Source organism: Peromyscus eremicus, chromosome 3, assembly GCF_949786415.1.
Source record: "Peromyscus eremicus chromosome 3, PerEre_H2_v1, whole genome shotgun sequence".
NCBI lineage: Eukaryota > Metazoa > Chordata > Mammalia > Rodentia > Cricetidae > Peromyscus > Peromyscus eremicus.
The window spans coordinates 137,732,955-137,747,574 of record NC_081418.1 but is presented as its reverse complement, the minus strand read 5'-3'; the positions used below and the strand labels follow the sequence as shown (position 1 = coordinate 137,747,574).

The 14,620-nt window shown below is 47.8% G+C and overlaps 1 protein-coding gene across 1 annotated transcript in view; it reads right to left on the bottom strand.

Annotated features, from left to right (window-relative positions):
* The window catches only part of Cracr2a (calcium release activated channel regulator 2A), a 71,050-nt gene that overhangs the window by 47,712 nt on the left and 8,718 nt on the right, over window positions 1-14,620 (bottom strand). Inside the window, exon 4 of the mRNA XM_059256914.1 lies at window positions 12,894-13,040. Coding sequence (XP_059112897.1) covers window positions 12,894-13,040 — 147 coding nt within the window. The remainder of the gene's footprint in view (window positions 1-12,893; window positions 13,041-14,620) is intronic.

Genomic DNA, 14,620 nt, shown 5'->3' with positions numbered 1-14,620 from the left:
GCAGAAGATGCCAGTCCCTCCAGATTCACAGTCCAGGGCTGTCTGTGAATCTGCCCAGCATCCTAGCAATGTGAGGTTTCCTCCGGGCAGGGTAAGACATCTCTCCTTGGAAATGAAAGATACGAGGGTTGTTGCTTTTTCTCTCCGCTAACCCATCACAACAGAAAGAAAATCATGGAGGGAAAGTAAGGAGAAAAGGACTGTGTTGTGAAATAGGAACACCTCAAGGTCACGAGTAGACACAGTTCAAAGGAAGCAAGGTGTTTTCTCTTCAGCCCTGAACCATCTTTATGCGCTTGAAACAGCCCAGACTCGGGATGGCAAACAGCATCAAGAAAAACTTCAGACAGCAAAATGCAACTGTATTAAATACCAAAGAACCAATAAAGTGGGACGAGAGCAACTTAAAAATGGATTTGGCTCTGCTAAAGCAATTCTAATTAGAGTCATTCGTATAAGCTGTTTACCATCTACGCCTAATAGCCATGCCGGGCATTAATTCTATGATACCATTAAATGTGTTATATTAATTTTGCTCTAAGTTTTACTTGATTAAACCAATACTCTTGATGTTTTCCCATGCTCACATGACAATTTGCTTGTGGTGAATTAACTTATTTCACAACCATTCTAAGACAAATGAAATGAGAGCAGACGCAGTCTCTGACTAGTACCCAATGCTAGCCCTCCTTTGCAAAAGCTGGCTCTACTGCGAAGAAGCCCCGGGACCCTAATGGGCACTAGTGATGCGGGACCCGTCTGGACTACTCTGTGGACTTAAGGTTCCTGGGAGAACATACCAAGTCTCAGGCGGTGGGAACATGAGGTGCTATTTTCAATAAGGTGTCACTAAGCCTGCTCAAGGGTCAGAGGACCCTTATTCCAGAACAGGCTTGTCTCCTCAGTGAGACCTCCAGCAAGTACTCTGAGGTCCTCCCTTTCAAGTAGCTCCTGCCCTGACATTCTTCCCCGCACTGTCAGGATGGACCAGGGAGAAAGTGAATGCAAAAAGCATCCAGGACCACAATGCCCTAATAAACATACAGAATTATTTATTCTTGTAATTAGGATCAGGAGTTGTGGGAAGAGGAGAGGAGGAAGTGCTTACTTCACGGATGAAAGGGCTGGGTTTGGAAGAGCCCAGAGGCATCTCGAGATGAAGAAAAGGCTTAGCGGCTAAAAGCTCCCACCAGAAGAGTCTATCAGAGGCTCTGGCTGGGCATAGCTGTGGGAGCCCCACAGTAGCTGTGAGTGCTGTGGCGGCCAGAAACTCCCCCCAAAAGATCTGTGTGTGTCGATCAGCAGCCCAGCCAGGCATGCCATACTCTGCAGTCAAAGTAAGGGGTGACCTGTTGTGTCTGCTGACTCTGTGTGTCTTTGCCGCGGTGATTTCAAACCCACTCTTACTGTACAACACACACAAACACAGAACTTTGAAGTGTTCTCTGAGAGGATCCCCCCATCTTTCCAACCCTCTCTGACTGACGCCTTGTTGGAACTCCTAGGATACCTGTGCCTTCATTTGACCATTTTACAAGGGATTGTAAGTAGTCCTGATCTACATGGGCTTCCCTGGGGGCTCAGACAGTCTCTGTTAAGTTGTGGATGCCCGGACCTTTACATTAGCCATAATACAATAATATATTAACCTCTTGGACTCAAGAGGTTAATGCTGAAAACCTGTAACAACCCACTTTACATTTGGATATCAAACTCAGATGCTAACAGACTATAGTGAAAGAATACTAGATTCCAATGAATTGAAGAATTCCGGGGTTGGGAGCTTTGTCTCATCCAACCACTTCTTTTTACTGGTGTTAGGTTCCTTTCCATGGGATTATAAAGATGGCCTAGCAGTTAAGAGCACTGCACCAAGACCACCCTGGTTCACAATGGCCTGCAACTCCAGTTCCGGAGGATCCAATTCTCAGCTTCTAGGGCACCTGTGTGAATGTGATGTACATGTGTGTGCACACATACCTGAATAAAAATAATGAATCTTTAAAAGATAACCTGTGCTGATATTTGCAGCAGTGGGTTAGAACACTTTCTGTGACCGGGGACTGGCCATCTTTATGAGCAGTTATGTCATCTTTGGAATATTCTGAGTCATGGAAATCTGTGTTCCCATGACCGTGCCCTTCTGCATAAAAGCCCTCCATAAAGTTGAGAATGGCTTCAAGTTCAGGGGGATGCCTTGGATCAGGACACGCCTTTCTCTTCCTCCCACATTGTTTTACATATAATTTCTTTTGTAAGCCTCTCACCCCCAGGCTTCTTTGAAGAGACTGAATACCCTTATCAGGCCACTGGAGCCCCAGACCAAATGCCTAGTGCATGAGTGTGATGTGTGCAGAGCGGAGCTGACTAGTGCCTCTCTTGTTCTAGAAGGTGCACATATCTATTCATGCAGCAGAAAAATCTACATTAGCTTTGATTGGCAGCCACATGACAATTGACGGATTTTGTCACTTAAAACTTCCAAACTCTATGTGATGTTTTCACTGCAAAGACAGGGCTGTTAAATCCTGCCTCTCCTGCCTTTGTCTCTGTGCTCTGGACACAGGAGAATACCCTAAGTGTCATTCTGTTAGATGCCGTGTTTGCTGGCATTATGTTAATGGATGCCATTTGGCCATCCGGTGTACTCAGTGACCTTCTATGTTTTATTGACATTACACATTTAGCTCCTGCTCAGAATATAAGCTAAACTATCCATGATACTTGTTTTAATGATTTAGTTTATCTGAGAGTTGTTTTAATAACTAAATTTGTTTCTTTGATGATTTTATGTATGTAATGCATTGATTACTTTCACCTCCTCCCTGTTAGTTAGCTCCTTCCCACCCCTGTCAAGCTTTTGTGGGTTGTTTATTTACTCTGTGTGTGTGTGTGTGTGTGTGTGTGTGTGTGTGTGTGTGTGTGTGTGTATGTGTGTGTGTGGTGGCATTGGGGATTGAACCCGGGTTTTTGCATATCCTGCCTAAGTACCCTACTACAAAGCTGTACCCTAACCTCAGAAGAATGTTTTTTAAGCTATGCCAACTTTTTATTTCTTGTCTTGTGGTGTTATAGTAAAAGAATCTAGAATATATTGGGAAAGTGTTTATGGTTTGGAATCTATTAACCTTTTGTCTGTAGCCAAAAACATTATTAATTTTTTATAACTTCCGTGAGAAGAATACACATTCTCTTTTTAAGGTACGTGATTCTACATTTACTTCTTCAGCTTGCTGCTAGATAGTTGGAAATGCTCCCCTCCTTTCACCGCTTGCCCTTAATGCATTTTTGCCTGACTAACGTGTCAAATCTGAGGTGTTTCTCAGCTTTGAAAAGTATATTTTTTAAATCTAATTTTCTTTGTTTTTTTTTCCCCAAAAGTTCCTTTCTGTATACATTACTGCTGTGTTACTTGGTGCATAAAGGTTTATATATTTAGAATTTTGTGGGCGTACACACTTGCCCCCCCTCTGTGTGTGTATTGTTTGTTTGTTTTGAGACAGTGTCTTGCTGTGTAGCCCAGGCTGGCCTCACATTCAGGGCTATCCTCCTACTTTAGCCTCCCAAGTGCTGAATCCTCTTTCTGGGTGGAATTTTATATTGCCATAAAGTAGACCTTCTTACCTTCTTCTATTTATGCTTCTGAGATAGTAGTAATAAGTGGTCATAACTAGCCAACAGCTCTTCTGCTAACCATTCCTAAGGCACTCCCTGCTCCACTCAATCCCCAATGATGTCTAATTGTCCTGTTCTCTGATATCTGCTGCTAGTCATTTAAGCTACAGGAGGAGGAGGGGGAGACAGAGAAGAGGTAGATGGAGAGGACAGGAAAGGGGGACAGGAATTCTCAGCGAGACAGAAGGAAGTAGTGTGGTGAGGTAGCCACACAGAGTCAGCAGCAGCCATGAGCACTAACACATATCCTCCCTTTTAAAACTCCCTGTGATGGCTAGATAGTGCCATGGAAGGCACTGTGACAGCCCAGGTGAGAACCCAGCTGTTGAGACAGCTGTGCTCACATTATGGTTCACTAGACCAACACCTGGGCGGCCTGGTTCTGACATTTAAAAGTTTTCTGGCCTTGGCCAAATCACATCACACCAGTAATCCCCAAGTTTATACATCTGAGAATGAAATTGTGACAGTTAATGATGTTAATGTTGTGGTTAAAGATGCTGCCTGTGAAAGTACCTAGAACAAGCAGCAGACAGAACGCAGTTAATAAATTCTAATTCAGTAAAGTCCCTGGGACCCCCATTTGAGAGTCGCTACTCCACAGACTCTTTAAACATCAACCAGGGGCAAGTAGAAATGGGATGAAGAGGATGCGTGGGGGAGTGGTAAGCCCCTGAGAGGTGGATAAAGGCTGACAGAGTAAATATTTGGAGTTCACATCACCTCCAACATCACAGCGCCGACTAAGCCTTTCTTAAAGTACTGCTATGGGTAGGAACAACTCAGACTTTAGCTCTGCTCTGCACCCAGGGATTAGACTCTCAGAACACCAAGTCCAAAGCCACTAGGGTACTGAGAGGATGGACCGGGAAGAAGAGACCATGTGTCACCAAAGAAATCCCATAGTCTCTTCAGGGGCTCTGGCCCGCAGTCACTCTGTGACCTTAGAGTCCTGGCCAGAAGTGGAGGGAGCTGCCTGTTCTGCTGGCAGGAGGGTGGCAGAATTTCCTGGCTGAGCCTAGGAAAGATAGACAGGTAGAGGGAGTCGTTGTTACATACTGATGATGCTGCAAGATCAGTGAAGGGTCCGAAAGAGTGAGTCCTATGGAAGCCAGGATGGAAATCCCAGTTTTAAGTCAGAGGATAACGTATCCCCCGAGATGTTTGTGGCAGATATTCCTTCCTGTAGGATCACCACTGGTGTGTGTGTGTGTGTGTGTGTGTGTGTGTGTGTGTGTGTGTGTGAATATATGTGGTGATATCATGTTCCCCAAAATATTGTGTACCCTAATAAACTCATATGGGGTCAGAGAACAGAATAGCCACTAGATACAGAGGCCAGAAAATGGTGGCACACACACCTTTAATCCTAGCATTCCATCTAGATTCCATCTAGATCTCTGTGAGTTCAAGGCCACACTGGAAACAGCCAGGCGTGGTAACAAGAGCCTTTAATCCCAGGAAGTGATGGCAAAAAGCAGAAAGGTATATAAGGCGTGAAAACCAGCAATTGGCTGGTTAAGCTTTTAGGCTTTTAAGCAGCACAGTTCAGCTGAGGCATCCAGTCTGAGGAAACAGGATCAGCTGAGGAATTGGCAAGGTTAGTTGGCTGTGGCTTGTTCGGCTTCTCTGATCTTCCAGCATCCACCCCAATACCTGGCTCCAGGTTTGTTTTTATTAATAAGACCCTTTAAAATTCATGCTACAAATATAAGTGTGTATGTCTGGTGTATCTATGTGTATGTGTGTCTGTCTGTCTGTATCTGTGGGGGTATGTGCATGTGTGTTTCTCTGTATGTGTGTCTGTGTGTATGAGTGTGTATTTATGTGTATAGCTGTGTATGTGAATAGCTGTGTATGTGTATAGCTGTGTGTATGTGTGTATTCTGTATGTATCTGTGTGTGTGTGTTTGTGTGTGAGAGAGAGAGTATGGGTATGTACATGTGTGTTTCTGCTTCTGTGTATGTATTTCTGTGTGTATGCGTGTATATTTGTGTGCATATCTGTGTCTGTGTGTGTGATATTAGGCAAATGAGTGCTAAAGACGGGTTATGTGAGAAGGAAGTGAAGAAACCCAGACTTTAGGGTAAGTTCCAGGCTTAGGGCTGACAGGCCTTTCTAGGATCATTTGTAAGAACTCAAAGGTGAGGTATGGTTAGCAATAACTCATCCTGCCAGCCTCCCATGAGGACTGTGAAACTTAATTAACCTTCACAAAGTGCTTTGCACCTCGAAGATGAAGGTGCTACATGAAGAAAAGCATTAGCACTCAGTACCGTGGGGGCTCCAGGTAGCAGCCTGCAGGCCCAGGTTCCCTGCCACAGACACTGCAGAAGCACTCCAAAGTACCTACCGTGTTCCTGCTCCCTTTCTCCTCGGCCTTTACTTAAAGGTGTTGGGGATTTTGAAGGGTCCCTAAAGCCATTTAGTCCACCAGCTGAGTTTCTTCTAGGCAAGGGTGTACTAAAACCATCCAAAGACTAAACAACTTCTCCCTTTTCTAAGTGAAGGCATGGCCTTGACCTTGGAGAGAAGATGTAGCTACGCTCTGTATTTTGGACATGCAGCATCAGGAGCTTGAACTCCAGGCAGTCTCAGAATCAGCTCCTGACCTGGGATGCCTGTCATTCTGACCTCATGTCTCTCTGGGAGTGGGCATGGTTTGGGCTCCTGGTTTGCAGACTGGCAAAGTGGGCAGGAGCTCCCGGGGAGTGTATGTGGCCAGCATGATGTCTCAGCGGGTAAAAACACTTGACTCACAAGCCTGATGACCTGAGTTCAATCCTGTGAACCCACAGAGGAAACAGAAAAGTGCTTCCTGGAAATTGTCTTCACACACACACACACACACACACACACACACACACACACACACACACACAAGCGTACGCTGTGGCACATAGCTGCTCTCCCTAAACAAAAATAATTTAAAACATTTTTTAAGGGAGCACATTATTTCCAACCCAAACTGTTTTCACATGTTTGTATGTGAAGAAAATTACTCAGAACAGGAGAATGCGCAGGTGAGCAGGTGAGCAAGGGCCAGAGTAAAAAGAAGCCAGGCTTTGACTCCGGGCGGGGACGAGGGAGGCGGCATGGTTCCCCGCTGCCCACCACCCTGTGATGCCTCCCGCAAGCAGCCTCCGGTGTGAACTGATAATGCACATTTGCAACTAGGATCCTCAGCATTCCCAAATCACCTGGAGTCTGGTGTGGAGACCCACTGTATTGCGGGACACTGGTGGACAGAAGGTGGGAGGACCTTGATGCCCCTCCCATACCCCTCCTCATAGACCCCGCAATGCACCGCCCACCACAGGGTGAGGACCTTCCGCTGGAGAACTCCTGAGGAAAAAAATAAAAGGAAGCAGGTCCTGCAGCAGCCAGCTTTATGTTTGGAGACTCATCACCGCCCCCTACCGTCTTTGTTAGGTAACTGCAGTCTCTGAACAGCAAACAAAAAAACCTGCTTAGGGTTTTTCACTGTCCTTGAGGCTGGTCTCTGTGTATTAGAGTACAGACGAATGGAAGGAAAGTATAAGAGTATAGAGTTCTGCAAAGGGGTAGGATTGACAGTGGATTTCAACAGAGATGGCTTCTTACTAACTGATGCTGCCTCCTGTATAAACCACACAAGCAAACCACTTTTCATGGGGCGGGGCGGCCAGTTACGGCTGCAGTATGCACAGAGCACAAACCGTCATCACCTTTCAATTTGCTCACCGGGCAATGTCAACAATGTGTCTCTGCCTCAGATCACATTATGCTCATAAAGCTCCTGCATTTGATTAAGCCGGGCATCACCAAGAATCCCCTACCACAGCCAATGCACATGACCAGACTGGCAGTTTAGATTATAGCTTTTGTGGGCTGGAAATAAAAAGAAACTAGCAGTCTCCAAGGGCCATGGAACGGCAAAGCTATCTGGAGCTGCGTGAATTCAGACCGATACTTTTTTGACGTTGGTGATTTTGTGTGTGTGCAGGAGGAGAGGGTGGGCTTTGGCTTTTGTGGATGCCTTCTGGAAGAACAAACTGGAGTAACATGTCTCAATGTGTGATCTGCATCCCACCTGTTCCACAGCCACCTGGATGCACTGCTGCACCCATTCCCAGGCCATCGCTGAGACCCACAGGTTTAGCCCACCTGGGAGAAGGGCTTAGGGCTGTGTGATTCACTCTATGTCCTCTGCTGATTCCAACACAAGCGAACATTTGAAAGCCACCAACTGAGGCTTTCCAGAAGGCAGTGAGCACCTGTGGCATGCAAGGGCCACCTGCCATGTGCAAAACACGTTGTTATTCTATTTGGAGTCAAGGCCAAGGGCATGATGGCTTCCTCCCCTGCTGAAGTTTTCCTGCTTCTAGAGCTCCGCATCAGGGAAAATGGTGATTGGAGGATGAGTCCTGGGGTGCCTGTCCTACTGTGTAATACAGGTATCCCTGTCATGGCCCCTTCTTGAAGTTTGAAGAGGCCACTCTTGGCTTTAGATGGACAAAGTGAGCCTGGGTAGATGAGGAACTGAGACCAAGGACAGTGGGCTTAGGGCAGATATGGAGTCCATCAAATAAAAATACAAGTGTGGTCTTCCATGGACACAAACTAGGTAGCTAGGCCAGCATTTCAAGGCCATGTAACTACAGGAACAAGCCGGACCCAGACTGGCAGGTCAGCCTTGCTGGCCTCTGATCTTCAGGAAGCTTTAGGCCCTCCCCCACCAGGCAAAATATGACATATTCTCAGGCTGATTTAAAACAAAAAAAACATAGACTTCTTTCCCACAGTCAAGTGAACTAGACACCCTGAGGTAGGATCCTGGCATCACCATGATTCACAAGACCCATCTGAATCCATGAAACTCCGCATAGTTCTCATTGTTCCATGTCCTTTAGAGGCTGCTAGCTTCCTTTTGTTTCCAGAAAAGGGTAAGTACTAAGAATCCTTTCCATGGCCAAGAACTTCCTAATTCTGGCATCCAGAAATTTTTCCATGCATCTAACAACCCATAGCTCTTGCTATGGCGTGGGTATGAAACTTCCCCACAGATTCATGGGTTTGAAACCTTGTTCCCTGGCTTTAGGAGATGAGGCCTTAGTGGAAGTGGATGTCTAGGAGATGAGTCTTAGGGGTTATAGCCTTACTTGTTTTAGATTTGGCTCTTTCTCTCCCCCACTCCTTCCCTCTCTGCCCCCCATGCATGTGATCCCCCCTGCCATGTGTGTGTGTGTGTGTGTGTGTGTGTGTGTGTGTGTGTGTGTGTGTGTGTTCTGGTCTACTGAGATGAGAGTAAGCCATTGCACACTTACTCAAAGCCATCCTCAGCCATTCCTTTCCAATGATCAAGCATACATTCCAACCGTGAGCCAAAATCAGTCTTTCCTCCCTTACGTCACCTGCTTCTTGCCAGGTAACTAGTGCACCCCTTATGTTAGAATGCACAGTTCCCTCAATTTCAGAGAATAGAGGTATCATGTAGGTATCAGCTGAGGCATCATGGTACATCCACATCCTCAGAGCAAGCAAGGCTCAGAGGGAGCAGTTCTTATTGAACACTGGCCAGAGGCCAGTGTGCCCAGGCTCTTGCATTTCACCCAGCCTCGTGGGGGCTGATGTTACTTCCCAATGGACATGCAAATACAGAAGGAGATCAATGCTTCCAGACACATCTCCTCCTATTTCGATCATATCCATGGCAACAATGGTAGGCAGGCCCCGGTTCTTTCTGACAACCCCCTAGCACACTCTGGGGTTGGTCTCTGATGTCAATGCTTTCCTTAGCATCCCTTCTTCCAGAGGCATCCTCTCCCTCCCATAACCTGGGAATGGATGGGAGGTGGAATGGACACTTTCCACTCACTGTAGCAAAGCTGAATCCCAGAGTTTCCAGTCCAGCCTATGGAGCTGAGAACAGGGAACAGAGCTGAGAACAGAGAATGGAGCTGAGAACAGGGAACGTGTGCCTCAACTAACCAGAGGGAGACCTGACTGCCCCAGGAGTCAGCCCCATTTTCCCTGGGCCCCACAGGAGGAAGAAGCAAGCTGTGAAGCCTGCAAAGAAAAGAAACAGAAGCCATCTACACTTGCGGCCATACTGCCCCAAGCTCCAGTGGGGGTTTCCTGGCCAATGTTGGGCAGATTTTTTTCAAATCTGCCTAGTCAGTGACCATTCACTCCTCAGGGATGGTGACTAACTCAGAGCCTGGCATAGAGGAAGCACTAATTAAATGCTACCCACTGGTAACATGTGTCAGTCAGTCTGGGGCTGGGGGGCGGGGACACAGCAGCCATGACTTGTTTCTGTCACTTCCAGCCTCTGTGACAGCGATGATTTCCGATGGAATTGAAATGTCACACCTGTCCTGAGCTGGAGTGTGGCAGAGCTGGAAACATATTCTGGCAGCTCAGCAGGATGCGCGGTTCCCGGGATGCTCTGGTTCCAGCCTGCATTCTGAAGCCCTTCTCTTCCCTAAGCCTACTTCCTTCTCCAGAGCGTGGACTTGTCCTCCCCTAACAGGTTCCAGGCTTGACGCCTCCTCACCTTGTGTCATTTGCAGAGAGACCATTTAAGAGTTCAACACCCTGTTTCTAGTTTCTTGTTTGATTTCTGAGCTGCCAAGGTTATGGATCACGTGGCGCTTTGCAGACCATTTGGCTCACTGACAAGGCGTGACCAATTTTTTTAATAGAATAATGAGACTTTTATAAGTCTCTAATAGAAAATCTCATTGTCCCATGAAACAAGAGCATGCGCTAGCTTACGAAACTTGGCTTTCAGTCGAACACACAAATAAGTGGGTGAAGGCTGCAGAGAAAATGCATTTCTTCTTTCTCGTAGGTCACAATCACAAAAGGTCTGAAAAACACTCAACCCATCCACACGTGTTGTCAACAAAAAAGCCCATGCACCGAGAGAGAAAGCAAGTAGCTTCTAGTCACACAGCCTGTAAGTGGCCAGGCCTGGGCCAGAACTCCAGTTCTTCTGCTGGGCTGTGTGGGTCTTCTACTCCCTACTACCTGAAGCTCCCTAGTTCTGCAGCCAGAGGGTCCCCCTGGGTGAGATTGGCAGACAGTATAGAGCCCCTCCCTGCCGCCACCACCCTCCCCCAGGAGCTGGCCACGATCAGCCTCAGCCAGCAAGACTATAAACAGAGGAAGGCCAAGAAGGGAATGAGATGGATTTGAACATATGGCCAAGAGTGTCCTCGACTTTCATCTCAAGAATGTTAAAAGCAATTACTAAATTAGGGCCCCGAGCATTTCCTGCGGCCACTCTCAGTGGATGTGAGGCTAAGAGGCTTTGCATGGCAGGGATTGCCGTTTCTTGCAGGATTGGGGCCAGCAGAGGCCCTGTCTGTGAGAGCACAAGCCAGGCAGGCCAACTGCCCCTCCATCAGGAAGCAATCTCCTCCTTAGGGAACAAAAAGACCGCCTCCCTGTGTGCGAGGGGCCACCTGTTCTTGCTATGGCTCCACTCAACCAAGACATCAGTGTTGGGGTCAGGAAGAAAACTAATCCTTGCCCCTCACTTTCCAGATGTGAAAACAGAGGTTCAAAGAGGCCAAGAGACATGAGCAAGGTACCAGCCAGCTGATTGCCAAGCCCTGCAGGGCTCACCCCAGATATCCTGGCTACCAGCCCCTGCATCTCAGGTATACATACAATGCTCATGGGCATCACGTCAAGATGCAGCCTTGCAATGGCACATCTGGAATACACTTCACTTAGGATTATGGCAAAGCTCAGACTTTCTCTTTCAGCCAAATTCCCAAACGGACCAAGATACAGTGGACAACAGCTATTCTTCTCTTGACATTCACCATGTTCAAATACAAGTGTGGTCCCATTGGCACATCCAGCTCTGTGAGGTAGATACTGCTACCATGTCTGTCTTACAGGTAAGGAAGCCGAGATGCAAGAGAGGTTAAGTAACGTGGTGTATGTTGCACAGCTAGTTAACAAGAGGCAGAACCAAGATTCAAGCTGCTTCTGACTGATTCTAAGTTGCCTCCCATCCCTTCCCTCTCAAGCCTTGTGGGCTGCCCTGAAATGCTAGTAACAATCTTCCAGGTGTCTACCTGAGTATCCTTCTGCATGACTTAGTCTCAGTCTTAACAAAGCAGCATTCTAAGGCTTTCCCCCTAGACCTAGCTCTTCTCTCGGTAAGTTATTTTGAGAGTTAGCTTGGGAAAGCACCAGAGAAAAAGGTGTGGCGTAGTACGTAGACTGCAATCTACCCAGCAGCACACACTCAATGAGGATCCTGTGGGCTTCCTCTGGGGTATTTCAGCCTGGCTCCTCTGTAACTCTGCTGAAGAAGCATGTCACTGGGCAGGTGCTCTGCAGAAGTGCCCAGCAAGAGGGAGGGCTCATTGGGGAGTCACAGAGAATGTCAGTCAATCTAGGCTCAAACAAGAGTGCACAGGGGCATGAGGTGTTCTATTAGGGTGCATGCCAGCTCTGCCTGCTCTGCCTTGGATCTCTCAGCCTCCCCTTAGGGTGATTGACCACCCTTCATTACACCACAGTCAATGCCGTGTTTCCAAATGCAGCTCACTGTGTGGACACATGTTACATGACCAGGAGCCAGCAGAGCATCCTGAACACAGGTTAGTTCTCTGAGGGGATCCAACTCTGTTCTGATGCATTTGCCTCTGCTGACCCTTGGTTGGCAGCAGCTCCTTGGGGGGTCTTCGTCCTGTCTTCTTACAGACTGCAATGGCGTAGAGACCACTGGGAGAGGAGGCTACAGTGGGGGAAGGCTCTTCACCATCCCCTTACAGATATACTGGCTCCACAAAGCAAGGGATACCGGGAGCTGGGGGAGGCCCAGAATGCTAGGGCTTTACTGTCTACAGGCAGGTAGGGTGTTCTTCCTTCCTGTCCAGGGCTTTAGGCTGTCTACCTCTGAATCCTGCCTCCACCACTTACAAGCTGTACATTCTTGGGCATGTCACTTTCTGGGTTTTATTTTCTCATCTGTAAACGTGGGTAATGGTGGATAGTCCCTATCAAATGAGATAATGAACATAAAGTATTTAAAACAGCTTCTAGCAAACAGAGGATGCTTAATAAGGGTGAGCTGGGACTGAAAAACAGACATACCATGCTGGCCACAGCACTCTGACCCCCTTTGGGAGACAGTGACAAGGAAGCATCCTATAGTGAGCCCATAGGAAAGACAGGAGAAAGTGCACACCCCGTAGAGATGGGCACCTACTTTCTGAGGGCAAACTCCAGCTCATTCTTCTGCTCATGGGCTTCTTGGAGCTGAGCGAAGATTGTGGTGAGGAGGTCTTCGAAGTTGGACAGTAAGTGGGGTTCATCCTTCTTCAGCTGCAGCCACAGCTGCCTGACATCACTTTCACTGGGAGGGAAGGAGAGACATTAATGGGGAGTGAGTAAATGAGGTTCTGGGGGAAATACAGCGGTTCTAGCCAGGGGAGTGAACAGCTGGAAACATCATTCCAATCACCTTAAAAATAGCAATAGCAAGAGTTTACGGCACACCGTGTTTTCTACACCCTGCCTCCCTCCATCCTCACTATGACCTGGGAGGCAGGTGTGGCATGCTAAGACCATTCCCTGGGACGAGGACAGAGTGCAGGCTCATGCCCAGCCGCATGACTCCTGTGCTGGTCTCTCACTGTGCTGCTTCCCTCCTCTGTGATGGTCATGATTGACTGGACACATTGAGCTTGCATGGCAATGTGCTTGCCAGTATCTCAATAGTGAGAAGAGACTGCAGGCAGTCTGTAAGGCCAACACCGAGGGCTGGAGAGAGACTGTCACCCCTGGGAAGGATGTCCTCATGCCTGAGAGGTGGACATGCTGTCTTATAGATGGTAGAATGTAATTGTCACCGCTGGGAAAGGAGGCAGATGCGCAGCACCCCACTGGGGCTGGGTGGCACTGGGAGTGACTGGCAGGAGAAAGAGCGAGTCTGAAGGATGTGGAGACACAGACAGACAAGTGGGGAGTCAGACTCTGCAGGGAAGAGGTACAGTGACAGGTCATGAGAATCGTGAGAAACAGGCATGTGGGGGTGAATACACACCCAAAGGAGCAGCGGAGGGAGAGATGGGCCATGATGACCCTGTCGAGAAGAGACTGGGGAGAGCTGCATGTATGGGCCTCACTCTCCCCCTTTCTGCACTGAAATATCTACAGCTGTGATTGAAGTATGAGAAGCACCAATCTGACTCATCCCCATTAAATCCTAAAGCCAATATGACCAGAGGGCAGGGCCAGGCACTCCCAGGATAAAGGAGAAAATCCTTCAGACACTTTATTTGAGAAGCTTTGCTCAGAAGGGATGTTGGGTCGGGTCATGTCAGTAGTGTTCTCGTGGCACAGATAGGACGCTCTGTATCCAACAGAAACAACTACTGCTGACTGAATCCACATCTGGTTAGGGTATCATCATCACTGGCCCCTCTTCCTTCTCTCCTGCCTTCCCTCTGTCCTTCATTTCCATCCTTCCTGGCTTCTAGCCTATTCGAACATCTACCTGTTCATTGAGACCATCCAATCACCGGCCCACCCATCTATCCATCAGTCCTCCATCCCTGCCTTCCCTGACATGATGGACTGAAGCCCTCGGAAGCCACCAAAGTGGATCTTCCTTCCCTTATGTTATTGTCATTAGGCCACAGCAACAGAAAGAAATGCACACAGGCCAAATCTTCCAATTTGTGATGACAAGTCACAGATCATTAATTGGCAAAATCATTCCACTAGGCCTCCAAGAAAGCTGGGTGTCTGGGTGTCCACTTCTGGAAGCTACCTCTTGTGGGACTACCAAGCAGTGTAGGTTAGAGAGGTCCAAGGAGGTCAACCAGTCCACCTCTCTGCTTCTAGAACAACCCACAAGCCCTCTGTTGAGCAATAGACAGCTCTGAAGCCATTCCAACCTGCCATGCTTCTTGTCTGTCGTTATGTTATCAT